Source organism: Aotus nancymaae, unplaced genomic scaffold (genome assembly GCF_030222135.1).
Source record: "Aotus nancymaae isolate 86718 unplaced genomic scaffold, 86718_ANA_hifiasm-v0.15.2.pri h1tg000003l, whole genome shotgun sequence".
NCBI lineage: Eukaryota > Metazoa > Chordata > Mammalia > Primates > Aotidae > Aotus > Aotus nancymaae.
In genome coordinates, this window is record NW_026988414.1 from 21,495,161 (window position 1) to 21,509,714 (window position 14,554).

General features: G+C 38.9%; 1 protein-coding gene across 1 annotated transcript in view; it reads left to right on the forward strand.

Annotated features, from left to right (window-relative positions):
• TXNDC8 (thioredoxin domain containing 8) overlaps nucleotides 1–14,554 on the forward strand; it is a 43,267-nt gene that overhangs the window by 16,632 nt on the left and 12,081 nt on the right. The window contains exons 4-5 of the mRNA XM_064375447.1: nucleotides 4,257–4,316; nucleotides 6,957–7,022. Coding sequence (XP_064231517.1) covers nucleotides 4,257–4,316; nucleotides 6,957–7,022 — 126 coding nt within the window. The remainder of the gene's footprint in view (nucleotides 1–4,256; nucleotides 4,317–6,956; nucleotides 7,023–14,554) is intronic.

The window sequence follows — 14,554 nt, forward strand, 5'->3', positions numbered from 1 at the left end:
GTTTATTTTCAGCAAGGTTCTAACATTTCAACTTTTTAAAATCCACCAGAGCCTCAGTCACAGTCTAAGTTAATTTTAACCACAATCACAATCTGATATTTAATTAAAAATGAACTTATATTCCAACAGAGAACTGGCTACATAACATCACAACATTCCTTCTCTGCGTAAAATTCTTAGAATATCCAGAGGGAAGGCCAGACATAGTGGCTGATGCCTGTAATCCCAGCACTTTGGAAGGACGAAGGGGGAGGATTGCTTGGGGCCAGGAGTTCCAGACCACCCTGGCCAACATAGTGAAACCCTCTCTGTATTTAAAAATAAAAAATAAATAATATCCTGAGGGAACATTTTAGTATTTGACAGGTCCTACCATGCTGACACACAAGACTTAAGAAAAGAGGATCTCCTTGACTTTGCCAGAGAATAGCTAGTGTTCAGTTTCAGGAATGTAAATGTGCTATCTACTCACAGGCCACGAAGTCAGAGCTGATCCAATTCCAATAACCAATAAGAGGCATTGCCGCAAAATAGAATGAAATCTACGTCTTGGTAACCTTTCCCTCTCTCATATCTTCAGGCCCTAAGGGCTGTTAACAGCTTGGCTTTTGCTATATCCAGGCTCTGCAGCCCCTCCTATGCCCATTCTTACCTTAATAGATATAGTTAGTCCCTTTGTAAAAACAAAACAAAACAAAATTAAATTATCCTAGTTTGATTGTGCCATCTGTTTCCTGTAGGAATCCAGGTTAATGCTAATATAGTTTTTAAATTTTGGTTCATCTACTCTGTGAAATATTTCAGATGTTTAAAAGGATTAAGTAGAGGCTGGGCATGGTGGCTCACACCTGTATTCCCAGCACTTTGGGAGGCCGAGGCGGGTAGATCAGCGGTCAGGAGATTGAGAACATCCTGGCTAACACAGTGAAACCCTATTTCTACTAAAAATGCAAAAAAAATAGCTGGGTGTGGTGGCACGCACATGTAGTCTCAGCTACTCAGGAGGCTGAGGTATTGAGAATTGCTTGAACCTGGGAGGCAGTGGTTGCAATTAGCTGAGATTGCGCCACAGCATTCCAACCTGGGTGATAGAGCAAGACTCGGTCTCAAAAAAGAAATAAAAAAGGATTAAGTAGATCCATGTAAATATGGAATTATCTCCAGGACAACATATTTTTTTAAATTTTTCTTAGGGACAGCATATTATTAAGTAAAAAGAGCACAGTATAAAACATGTATAGAGTATGGCCCCAATTATGTAAAACAGACACATATATGTACACATAAGTACATATGTGAGTATATAAACATATGTATATATGCTTACACATATATAATTTGTATGTGCAAACAAATGGGGAGCAGAAAGATGCATATCAAACAAGTTAAGAATTGTGAAAAGGTTGTGAATGGGAGAATTTCATATTTTGCTTTTTCTTGTAAAGTTTGAACTTTTGTAAGAGAAAGTATTCCTGTATCATGTGCATACTTGGTTTTAAAAACTCATAGTATATGAGGGGGTTGGAGGAAGGCTTTACTTCCTCTAAATCAGGGATCCCAAACACCTGGGCCATGGACCAGTACCAGTCCATGGGTCCATGGCCTATTCAGAACTGGCCACACAGCAGGAGGTGAGGGGCCAGTGAGTAAGCATTACCTCCTGAGCTCCGCCTCCTGTCAGATTAGCGGCAGCATTCGATTCTCATAGGAGTGCAAACCCTACTGTGAATTGCACATGCTAGGGATCTAGGTTGCACACTCCTAATAAGCATCGAATACCTGATGATCTGAGGTGAAGCAGTTTCATCCTGAAACCATCCCCCTGCCCCCAGTGCATGGAAAAATTGCCTTACGAAACTAGTCCTTGGTGCCAGAAAGGTTAGATGACTATATCAGTCAGAGATCAAAGCAAGAAACAAAAACCATATGAGAGCCAAATTAGAAAATGATTTTAAAACAAGGAATTAAATGCTCATAAAATCATCAGAAGCCCAGGTGAATGGGCTTGGGACAGAAACTCCATGAACCACTCTTTAGAACACAACAGACCCACTTGTGGAGATTCTAACTTTGCCATAACCAGAAGTCACAGGAAACAGGAGGCCATGATTGGGAGTTAAAAAACCACCAACAGAGCAGCATTCAGAGAGTCAGAACAAGGATTAGGCAGCTGCTATAGCCACAATGGCCTCTGGACATCTGAGAAGTTGATTTCTAGACCCTGAGTCTGGCTGCCACCACTGCTTGCCTCTAGCACAACCAGTGCCCACAACCTTGTTTTCCACCAAAAAATAAAAAGAAAGTAGCTTCTGTCTCATTCTGCCTTTCAAGTCTCACTGGCATGTATCTGACTGGTAAAGTGAAATTTGCATCCAGAACTCTAGCTGCAAGGGAGGCAAAGAAATCTTCACCACTTTTGCTTCCCAGGCTCTCCAGGATGATGAAATGGAAGTTAGTAAGCAAAACCATTATTCAAGAGAGGGAAAGAATTCAAAATATTTTCAGACACACAAAAACCAAAAGTTTACTACCCACAGAATCCCTCTGAAGAAACTGCTAATGGATGTATTGCAACAAGAAAAAGAATCAATAAATCACAAGAAAATGTGGGTTTTAAGAAGTGATTTTAATCATGCAAGAGCAAGGGTCAACAAACTTTTCCTGTAAAGGACAAGACAGAAAATATTTTCAGCTTTGTAGACCACATGATCTCTGTCACAACTACTCAACTTTGCTGCTATAGTGCAAATTCCAATGACAACACAAAAACAGATGGGCAACTAGTTCCAATAAAACTTTATTTAAAAAACGGGTGGAAGGCTGGATTTGGTCCACAGGGCATAGTTTGCTGACCCTGGGCTAAGAGGATCACTAGGCATAGACTCCTGAAAAGAACATTTCTGGAAAAACAAAGGTTATAATTTTGTTGAGAAATTGTATGGTGTGATCAGGGGAAAGCAATATGTCATGTGTGAGGCTAACACGTAGTGTGCAATAGAAGTGGCAAAACATGAGCCTCAAAAAGGAAGCTAAGGCCAGATCGAGTAGGATCTTGTGTTATAACTTAACGAATTGCTGTGGAGAGTCAAAAAGGACAATTTTAAGAAGGATTTTGCCACAATCAACTGTGGCACTTAGAAAATACTTTTGGATAGCAGATGGTACGTTCATCTCAAATAAACAAAAGAAAATATTTTTGGAGGTTGCACAAGAATAGGTTGGAAAGACTGAAAGCAGGAAACCCAGGGTGAATGACAGTAATGACAGGTTTTTCCAAAACTAGAGCAGCAACTTCTAGAGAAAAAGAAAAGATCAAATTCAGGAAACATTTTCAAGTTAGATCAACAGAAATAAGCCACCAGAAATTCATGAGATATGATTTTAAGCAAACAAGTCAAGATGACATCAAATGTCCATAAGGTATGAACACAGCTGTGTGAAAAGACACCCAGGAGCTGACATTTACAGGCCACTGTTGTTGCTGCTGCTGCGGCTGCTGTGGCTGCTGCCACATCCACTTACCCTAGACCCACTACCACCACCATGGTCATCATCACTACCAAAGATGATTCCAGAACAAAACAGAAGTAGAAGAGAATTACTTCTTCCCTCCTCCCAACTTCCATTTCCTGCAAATACTTCCCATTGGAAGAACCTAATTGAAAGTCAGCTAGCAGTGGAACTTGGAAAACCTACTTTCCACACATATTAGAGCACAGAAAGATGGCAATAGGGATGCAAGGAAATTAGACTGATGACCAGCATTAAAATGTTGACATCACTTCAAGCAGAACAGCCTTCTACTGCCAGCAGCACCAGCACCTCCCAAAATGCTAGGCAAGAGAAGGTAGAGTATGGTTCAGAGAACTGTATCTCAAAGATCACTGAAGACAGATTCCCCCACCTGCTCTCCCAGGAGAAAGCTACTCTGTTATCCATTCCTCCACCCCACAAGGTAAGTCTGGACCCACCACCCACATTCCATTATTTCTTTGCCAACCTCGAAACTCTAATCTTCAGTTTGGTTCTTTATGACTCTGCTTCTGTCACTGGTCCTTGCATCATTTAACCTTGGCATCATCTGACATTTGACTTGATGCTTCAAGCTCTAGGCTGTAGTGAAATACCAGAATGATGCTTAGTCCTCTTCAACAAACTTTTTGTTCGTTTTTTTGTTTCTACTGAAAAGATGCTTCTAGTGTATATTTTAATATTAACACCAAACTAATGGGAAATATTTGTTTTTTATTTTGAAGGCAATGTCTGTGAAATACCAGAATGTATTTTTTGCTAATGTGGATGTGAACAATTCTCCGGTAAGAATCTTAAATCTTCCTTGCACATATTCAAAATCCAAATGCATTGTAATTAAATAGCACTGTCTCAGTAACTAATAATATACGATCAATTTAACATCAAGTAGAATTTCACTTTTTTAATATAAACTATAGTAAACTGCCTCATTATGCTCTTGTGTGTTTTGTATTACTTTTTTTAAAAAAGGTTAGCAAAAAACGGTTAGCTCTCCTGATACCCCTCTCCCCTCTTATGCTGTGGCAGGCCTCACTAATCAATCCCAATGTTCTTCACCACTTGCTCTGGGCCCTGCCCCAGAATCCTCCTCAGCAGAGTTGCTCTAAGGAGACCATAGCAATCTGTTAAAGTTGGGCTCAAGGAAAAAGACAGTTTTCATCCCTGTGATAGATTGTTCATCAATTTCTAGAACCTAACTGAGTGTATTACAGACATCTTAGTATATTTTGCTTTCCTCTTACTATATCTTATGCTTTGTGTGTGTGTGTGTTTGAAGCATCACAAGAAATTCCCAGAAATCTCTTCTTCCTGTCTCTGAAGCCATCCTCCCTCATCCCATCCCCTCAAAAAATAAACCCATAACCTCAAACAAAATGTGTCTTGTTAATACACACAATGTCTCTACAAAATTATTTTTAATATTTGTTAATTTATAATGGTGAAAGGTAACAACAGGTGGACTATCCACATGTTAGAATGCATTTGAGCTTGAGAATGAAAAACATGACATCTACCATTCTGACCTTAAATGATTTTGTGATCTATTATAGTTCAACCTCCATAAATTTCAGTTTCTTAACAGAAGATAAAATGAGATAAAATACGTTAAATATACAACATGGTGCCTAGAGCATAATAGAAATTCCCTTTCTCCATTTCCTTCAAGCTTCATTAAAGTGTGAGTGTTTAGTTGCCCTTTAGGATGAATCATAACCTACAAATTCAGAATATACAGCTAGGATGACTATCTTTTTATTTTTTCTATATTCACAGAGTTGCACAATCATCACTACAATCAATTTTAGAACACTTTCATCACTCCAAGAAGAAACAGAATACACTTTAGTAGTTACACCCAATTGCCTTCATCCTCCACCCACAACTCTAGGCAACCACAAATCCACAGTCTATCTATAGATTTGCTTATTCTGAACATTTCATATAAAGGGAATCATAGAACATGTGGTCTTTAGTCACTGGCTGCTTTCACTGTATACATTTTCAAGGTTCATTCATGTTATAGAATGTATCAGTACTTTGGCCAGGCACAGTGGCTCACGCCTGTAGTCTCAGAAATTTTGGAGCCCCAGACGGGTGAATTGCTTGCGGCCAGGAGTTTGAGACCAGCCTGGCCAACATGGCGAACCCCCATCTCTACTACAAATACAAAAAATTGCCAGGCACGGTGACACACACCTCTAATCCCAGCCACTCGGGAGACTGAGGCAGGAGAATTGCTTGAACCCTGGAGATGGAGGTTGCAATGAACCGAGGTCACGCCATTGCACACCAGCCTGGGCAACAAGAGTGAAACTCCATGTCAAAAAAAATAATGGTATAAACATTAGTGTACAAATTTTTGTGTAAACAAAATTTCCATTTCCCTTGGGTATATATCAAGGATTGGAATTTTGGGGCAATATGGTAACTCTGGGTTTAACTTTTTGAGAAACTGACAAACTGTTTTCTAAAGCAGCTGCACCATTTTACATTCTCAGCAGCAATGTATGAGAGCTCTGATTTCTCCACATCTTGCCAACCTATGCTATTGTCTGGCTTTTTTTATTATAGCTCATTGTCTTTTAAGGTAGAACAAAATGCATAATTGTCTAATGATAATTTATATATCAGTTGTTGTCCTTATGTGGTCATGAAACACTATAATACAGTGCATGTTCAGGTATGCATGTGTGTGTGTGTGTGTGTGTGTGTGTGTGTGTGTGCTATGAGTGGCAGGGCAAGAGATTTAATGCCAATAAAATGATTGGTATATTAGAGAGAGATGTCCAATTCTGTTGATCCTGTGGGTGACTAATTTTCTTTTGACTCCTAAACAAGAGAAAGAAAAACTAACATTTGAAAGTAGTTTGGAATAGATTAAAACAATTGGAATACTGGTATATTTTCTCATCTTTTGGCTCCAAATCTTTCACAAAGATGGGCAGTGAAGGACCTCAAAGAAAAACGTGTAAGCTTTACTTAAAATGCTAGATGAGGATGCATCCCATGTCTCAAGTAGAGGTTTAAAGATTTGTTTACTCGTTTCTATTTTTTGCAATAAGCCATTTTAATATTGGCCCCCACTGGGGCCCCTCTTTCACAGGGTCCTTTAATGCAGCTCATTTTGCTATTAAGCATCTATTCTGTTGTGTCCTCCATCTCTTACCCACCTCCTTGTTCTGTGGGATGAAAAAGCCAAGGAATGCTGTAACAATCATTTTCTATCAATCATTTCATGTCAATCATTGTGACATTCCTAGAGGCTTTAAGGATATGTTAGAAAAGTTCATAGCAGGAGAGTCTGTAAAGCGTCAGGTCTCCTTGTACTTTCAGACACACCTCCTGAGAAGTTACCAAAGAATATACTTGGTACAGAGAGGACACCAATACTGTAACTTCATGCCCTTTCTTTGCTTTCCCAGGAGCTGGCTGAAACTTGTCACATCAGAAGAATACCCACATTTCAGATGTTCAAGAAAAGCCAGAAGGTAAGTTTCCATGGTAACCAGCATGGTTGAATTAGATTGTAGAACCATCAGAGCCCCTCAAAAAAGCCTATCTACCCTGGGTGGATGAAATAACTACATTTATTTTTAATGCTTAGCAACATAATTATTAGTTTCTGAACTTTAGATACATCTTTATAAAGAGTTAAAAAAAGTATGACTTATTAATAAATCTCTCCATCCAGACCATCTGAGGTATCCAAGTCCATAAGAATTTTCCCACTATTATCTCTGTACTGGGGCAAAACCATCAAGAAAGAATCTCCCAGAGAAAGACATTCTGAAATTCTCACAAAATGTATACAAGTTGTTAACAATACTTGAGGAAATGCTAAGCAAAAACTATCACAAAGCAATATTGCCCAGTGGTTGAGCATGCAGGCTTGAAATTCAGATTCCCATGGTTCACATACTGCTCCTAGCACTTCCTAGCTGTAGGGACTTCAGTAGTGTACTTAATCTGTTTATATCTTAGTTTCCTTATCTATAAAAACATGGATCATAATAAATTTCCCCTTCATAGGGTCAGTGTGATAATTAAATGAATTAACGTGACTCAGGTGTTTAGACCCATCCTGGCATTAAGTGCTTACTGTGCTACATTAGTTATCTTAAAAATATTAATGGATTTTTTCTTTTTTCTTTTTCTTTTTTTTTTTTTGAGACAGAGTTTTGCAAGGTCACCCAGGCTGGAATGCAGTGGCGTGATCTTGTGATCTCGGCTCACTGCAACCTCCGCCTCCCATGTTCAAACTATTTTCCTACTTCAGCCTCCCAAGTAGCTGGGATTACAGGCTAGTACAACCACGCCCAGCTAATTTTTATATTTTTAGTAGAGATGGGTTTTCACCATGTTGGCCAGGCTGGTCTCAAACTCCTAGCCTCAAATGATCCACCCACCCTGGCCTCCCAAAGTGCTGGAATTACAGATGTGTGCCACTGTACCTGGTGGAAACTAATACTTCCTTATATGGCCAGGGGCATTGGCAATTTTCCATACTTTATGTAAGGTGATTTTGCAAACACATGTAGGAGACATAAAATGTTTATTCCCTTTTACACAATTACCCTATTCCTGGGAACTTTTACTACAGAAATAACCTCAAGAAAAATAAACAGCTAATTATATAATAATAATTGTATTATTATCTATTTCTAATTTTTTAAAAATGAAAGCAATCTCAATGTCTTTAAGTAAAAAGACTAAGTGAATTTTGATACATCTACTCCATGAAATTGGATGCAAGTAAAAAAATGTCATAAATAATATATTTCCACTGTTGGTGGAAGTGTAAATTAGTTCAACCTTTGTGGAAGACATCGTGGTGATTTCTCAAGGATCTAGAAATAGAAATCCCATTTGACCCAGCAATCCCATTACTGGGTATATACCCAAAGAATTATAAATCATTCTACTATAAAGACACATGCCCACGTATGTTTATCATGGCACTATTCACAATAACAAAGACTTGGAACTAACCCAAATGCCCATCAATGATAGACTGGATAAAGAAAATGTGGCACATATACACCATGGAATACTATGCAGCCATAAAAAAGGACGAATTCATGTCCTTTGCAGGGACATGGATGAAGTTAGAAACCGTCATTCTCAGCAAACTAATACAAGAACAGAAAACTAAACACCACATGTTCTACTCATAAGTGGGAGTTGAACAATGAGAATACTTAAACTTTGTAAAGAGTACATCTGCAGTATAAAGAATAAAAGCATTTGATATGTTAGCTGCAGAATTTTATTTTCAATTTCTATTTATAATTATTTGCTGTAATATAGCTGATATAATAAGATATTTAAATTATTTTTAAATAACACTACATATTCCCTCATTTGGATTTTTACTTGAACACTAAAGTTATTTAACATATGCACTCTCAACTTGCCTCACTTAGATGTCAAATTGTCTACATAACATCTTTTATTATCTTCTCCTTCACTGCCATCTCAGAAATGAGAATGCTTCCTCCTTTCAAAATCAATTTCATCCATGCACCTTCATTGTATTCCCTCCTTTCTGCTTCAGGCCTCTATCCATCAATTACTCTCTTTAAAACTTGGAGTTTAGACACTTCTTTTTGACACCCAGCATCCATTCTCCATTCTCTATCAATAGTACTCTAATTTTCCTCCAAGGAACCATGCCTTTTCCCATTCTTATCCCATGTGCTTCCTGAGGAATCCATCTCCAGGCCTACACCAACCAGTGAACTCCATCCCCATCAGAAATGGACCCTTGACTCTAGTCAAGCCAATCCAAACCAAACCAGAGCTAATTTCAAGACTTTGCTTAATCAACTAGGTAAATAACCTTCTCTTTTCGTATCACGGGATTTGAATTTGGGAAGATATGAGTCTGAAACTACTACAGCTCATCACCATATGAAACCTGAAAATGAATCTACCATACAGAAGAAAACTGAATCAAGCCAAGAGATACTAATGGCATTGACTGTACCCTGATACTTCCATGCCTGAAGCCTACACTATCCCCATAGATTCTTCAGTTATGTAAACTTCAGGCTGGTTTCTCTGTCACTTGCAACCGAAAAAATTCTAATGAATACAACTAGTGTTCTCCCAGGCTACTCTCCTTCATTTCATGGTGTAATTGTTAAAAGACTAGAATACATTTACAGTTTCCAATTCTCATTTTCCACTCATTCCCTCATCTATCTATCTATCCTCTTTGAAGTCACCAAGGATCTCCCTGCACCTAATTTAAATAGCCATTTCTCAATTCTGGTATTCCTTGGTTACAAAGAAGCACCATTAACTAATGAGATTCTATATTCTGGAAACTTTCTTCTCTTTTTGCTTTATCTCTGATCCCTCCCTATGTTCTTCTCTGGCTTCTTTGTCTCCTGATATATTCAAATATATCCTTTCTGGATATCTACGTTTTTGGTTCAATCTACTTCCCATTTAACACCTCTCATTTAGCAATGTCATTCCTACTTCTAGTTCCAGCTAAATACTTTTTTACTTAGACAATTGCAATGCCCCTCTCTACCCTCAACTTAGCACCATAGCTCTGTCCTCTTTTTTTTTTCAAAGACGGGGTTTCACCATGTTGGTCAGGCTGGTCTTGAACTCCCGACCTCAGGAGATCCGCCTGCCTTGGTCTCCAAAGTGCTTGGATTACAAGCATGAGCCACCACGCCCACCCCTCTCTACCCTCAACTTAGCACCATAGCTCTGTTCTCATCTCCATATTTGTGCACATCTCCCTGTATGGCATTCCCTCTTTAACATGTGATGCTCTCCCCTTCCATTGCCTTAGAATCAAGGCTAAACCACTGTATTTAAGGCTGGCAACCAAGTTCCTCCAGAATTTTGACCCAATCTACTGCTCCAAGCCTTTTTCTGTTTAACTCCGATCTTAACTTCATGTATTTTCTCATACTAGTCCAAGTTCCTGAAGGAGCTCATGTCTGATTTGAAAGCCCAATGTCTAGAAGAATCCCAAGTGGATAAAAAATACTCATCCTGTGTGTGATGAATTAGTGAGTGAGAAAATAAATGAATGAATGATTGAATGAATGAATGCTTCTGTTTTTTCCCTGCATCCCACTGCCAGCTCTGCCTCCTCTCCTGATTATGTCCTGGCACCAATCTGATTCACAGCAAGTTTCTCTCCAGTTCAATATAATTTTTTGGTTTCATTCATTCTGCTACTGATATTGTTTGGTGACTGCTGCCACTCAGCAGTTTTTATTCCATTCTATGATGACACAGGACTCTGAGTTCTCAACTGATTACGTGTCTAAGCTCTTAAACTAATCCAAGCTACGCTTTTGAGGAAAGGCATCGCCCTGCTTGGTCTCAGTTCTGTATGGAGATGGAAGTGCCGTCAATAAGCTGGGGAGGGAAGACTATTATAAACAATTATATCTTAACTGGTCTCTAATGGTCAAGAGAATTGATAGATCCTGCATTCCAGGGATCACTAAAGATCTCAGATCTGAATTTTCTGCCAGGTAGCTATTAGAAAACGAATTGAACTGAATTGATGGCACTGTCACTAAGATGATTTACACTCCGATATTCTAATTTCAGGGTCACCGAACAAGCCTCTAATTATAATGTGGATACTCATGTCTCAAGTAGTTTTATTGAGGATTGAATTTCTCATTGAATATTACTAACTTAGCATCCTGGTTATGAAGTTTAAAAAAAAACTTGAGACCATTTATGTCACATTATACAAATAAGTCTACTTCTAAATGTTTTGTACATTGTAAAATCATATCTCTTGACAGAGTCATATCTGGATCAATTTAGAAATCATTCAAAAACCACCAGAAAAACTTGTAATATTGACTCCATTTAACAAAGAATATCAATTTTCTATGCAAAAGACACAAAAAGGAGGAGGAGATCCTAAAGAGAGAGTATTACAAACCGTTTACCTCTTGTGACTCAGGCCGCGGGATTTGGTATCTGAGCAGCACTGTCAGGGCCAGTGAGATCCCCACTACTATTGCCTCCAGAGCTGCAGTTAAGCCATGACACCTCTGAAACTCTCCCCTGGTCCAACCCCACAGTGACCTGCAAGGAAAGTCTCTAGAACCAGAGGAGGCAGGTTTGGATGGCCAGCCAAAAAGACATGTTCCTATAAATTTCCTTCCCTTTTTTTTTTTTGTGGAACTGACTAGGAAGGTGCTCATGAACATCCACTGTTTTCCTGGTGGGTCAAGAAAAATCAAATGCACTTTTTTGAGACCACCTCCATAAATGTGTTCCATAAATGCTCTCCTCTCTTTTATCTGGGATAGCACAACTGAACATTGACGTATTGAAGCAGTTAAGTACTGTGTCTTTTATTATTTTAAAAAATCAAACCTAGAGTCCAGTTCCTATTAAGGCTTCTTACAAGAAATGTCTTACATTTCTGGTAAAACATCTGGCAAAGAGCCATTTATCCATTATGCCCTTTTAAATGTACATTGTATAAAAAGCTTTACGATAATTTCTCCTGGAACACAACAGTTAGGAGAATACCCACCTCCCTTGAAAACATGGCTCTCTTCTCTGCATTGGATCAGAAAAGTTAGGGAATCCCTTGGGCTTCTCTTTTTGTCATTGCTGCCAAGAATCTCGGGAGTGCCTCCTCTGCTCAGACACAGTAATCTCCCTTACAAGCAGTTTCCTGGCACTCCCTATCAGCCACCCCCACACTGCAACATCCTTGAATGGTTTCATTATTTTTTCTTGCCCTTGATTCTAGCTCATTTCAATTATTTTCAAAGCATATAAAACATCAATAAAATAAAACTTTAAAAAACTAAAACAAATGAAGCTATATACAATGACCTAGGGTCATGGTAGATTGTGGGCATTCCCTGGTTGCTGAAGTTTTCATGCAGAGATTGAATGCACATCTGGCAGGGATGCAATATAAGCAGTGGCTGAAGTGATGTCATAGTCTTAGGGCAAAAGAGAGCCTAAGCAAATTCCAGGTAATAAATAAGGGGAGCTTGTTCCTTTCTTCTCTCTTCCTTAGTGATTTCATCTAGGACATCACACCATGTTTCAGGAAGATTAATTGTGGTGAATAAGATCATTCCTGTGGTTTCTTCCAGATGGGGGACCCAAAACCTTGACCGGTTTTTGTAACCAGAATATTAAACTGATTTCTCTTGTAAGTTGTTCATAAATTGGATTTATAGACCCTCTTAAAATCTAATAAAGGCTATGAACTCTCTCCCTCCAGACAAAAGAACATATGCACATAACTAAAATGTGCAGATAATACTGGGATATCCAGTGACCCTCTGAAGCCTATCAATGGATCCCCTAAGTGAATAATTTTGGTTCTAGATCCATTGTATTAATCCATTCTCATGCTGTTAATAAAGACATACCAGAGACTGGATAATTTATAAAGGAAAGAGGTTTAAATGACTCACAGTTCCACATGGCCAGGAAGGCCTCACAATCATGGTGGAAGTCAAAGGAGAAGCAAAGGGATGTCTTACATGATGGCAGGCAAGAGGGTATGTGCAGGGGAACCCCCTTTATAAAACCATCAGATCTCATAAGACTTATTCACAAAAACAGCACAGGAAAGACCCATCCCCATGATTCAATGACCTCATACCAGGTCCCTCCCATGACACATGAGATTTATGGGGGCTACAATTCAAGATGAGATTTGGGTGGGAACACAGCCAAACCATGTCACTCATGATTGGTATATGTCTATGGAGTAAGGAAAGAGAAACCAAGAATTAGCAAGTTTGGGGCGACTGCTTAAATATAAGGCAACTATCAAAAGTTGGTTCCATCTTTCATTCTTTGATTATAGAATAAAATAGTTTCCCAAAGCACTTAGGTTCACTCATAAGAGAGATGGGATATAAGTACATAGAGGCTACTAAGCAAATTAGTCACAAATGAATAATTCAGAAGAACCCATCTGCTAGACTGAGCTATCATAGTAAGTGAGAGAAAGCTTGTGCCCTTACGTTTATGAACTGAAGGGCTCTTGCTAAGATTATGAAAGTCATTTCAACAGCACACTCCTTAAAGTGGGTACAGAATTGAAAGAATCTCAAGTGGGTGGTACCATAGTATGCTAGAAAGAGAACAAGATTGGAAGCAAGAGTCATACACTCCGTGTCTTCAAAGGCCAGGTAGGGACAATAAGGTGAAACAATACTTTCAAGGAAGATGTTGGTACCTGGAGAATCATATTCCCAAATTGTCCCTGTTCAACTTCATAAAACACAGTATTTGATCCATCTCCCAAAAGAGTGTCTTCAGCAATTTTTTGCCATTTGTAGAGTCAGACAACTGCAGGTTGAGCCCCATGTCTGCCTCATTAATGGATGACCTTGGCAATGTACATAACCACCCTGAGGCTTAGTTTCCTTCTCTGTGAAATGGGAACACCACCTATCTTTAAATGATTGACAGGCAAATTTGTGATATTCTGTCTAAAGTGCCGAGCACTGGTTTTGGTAAATACTAGAAGATGTAACTCTCATTAGAGTCCCAGGAGCTAGCTGTGCACACCTATCTCTCTGAAAATATATAAATAAATAGAAATGTAGAAATAAAGTGTATGTGAGATCTCTAAGGCTCTTGAATAACTACAACATCCATTTAAGCTAAGTCATCTTAGCATTCAGGATTTGCCTACCCAATGATATTTAACCTGTTAAGGATTGTGTTACACACAGAAGTGTTCTGCATGAGAAAAAAAAAAAAGAAACCTCTCATGTGGTCTTCAGGACTCTGAAGGGTGCAGATCCCTAAAAGGGATTCCTATCAGCTCCATAAACAACGGATGTACTGGCAGAGATTGACTAGAGGGGGGTAAGAACTAAGTGAGATGGAACAAAAGTGGGCAAGGTGTGGTAACTATTTAGAAACGTCTAGCAACCTTTAGCACCATTACTAAAGACATTGCTCTCTATGTTGACAACTGGAAGGCTCATGTGTGTCTCTTCTTCAGGGCAGGGATTAGGGTGCAGCAAGCAAGCCA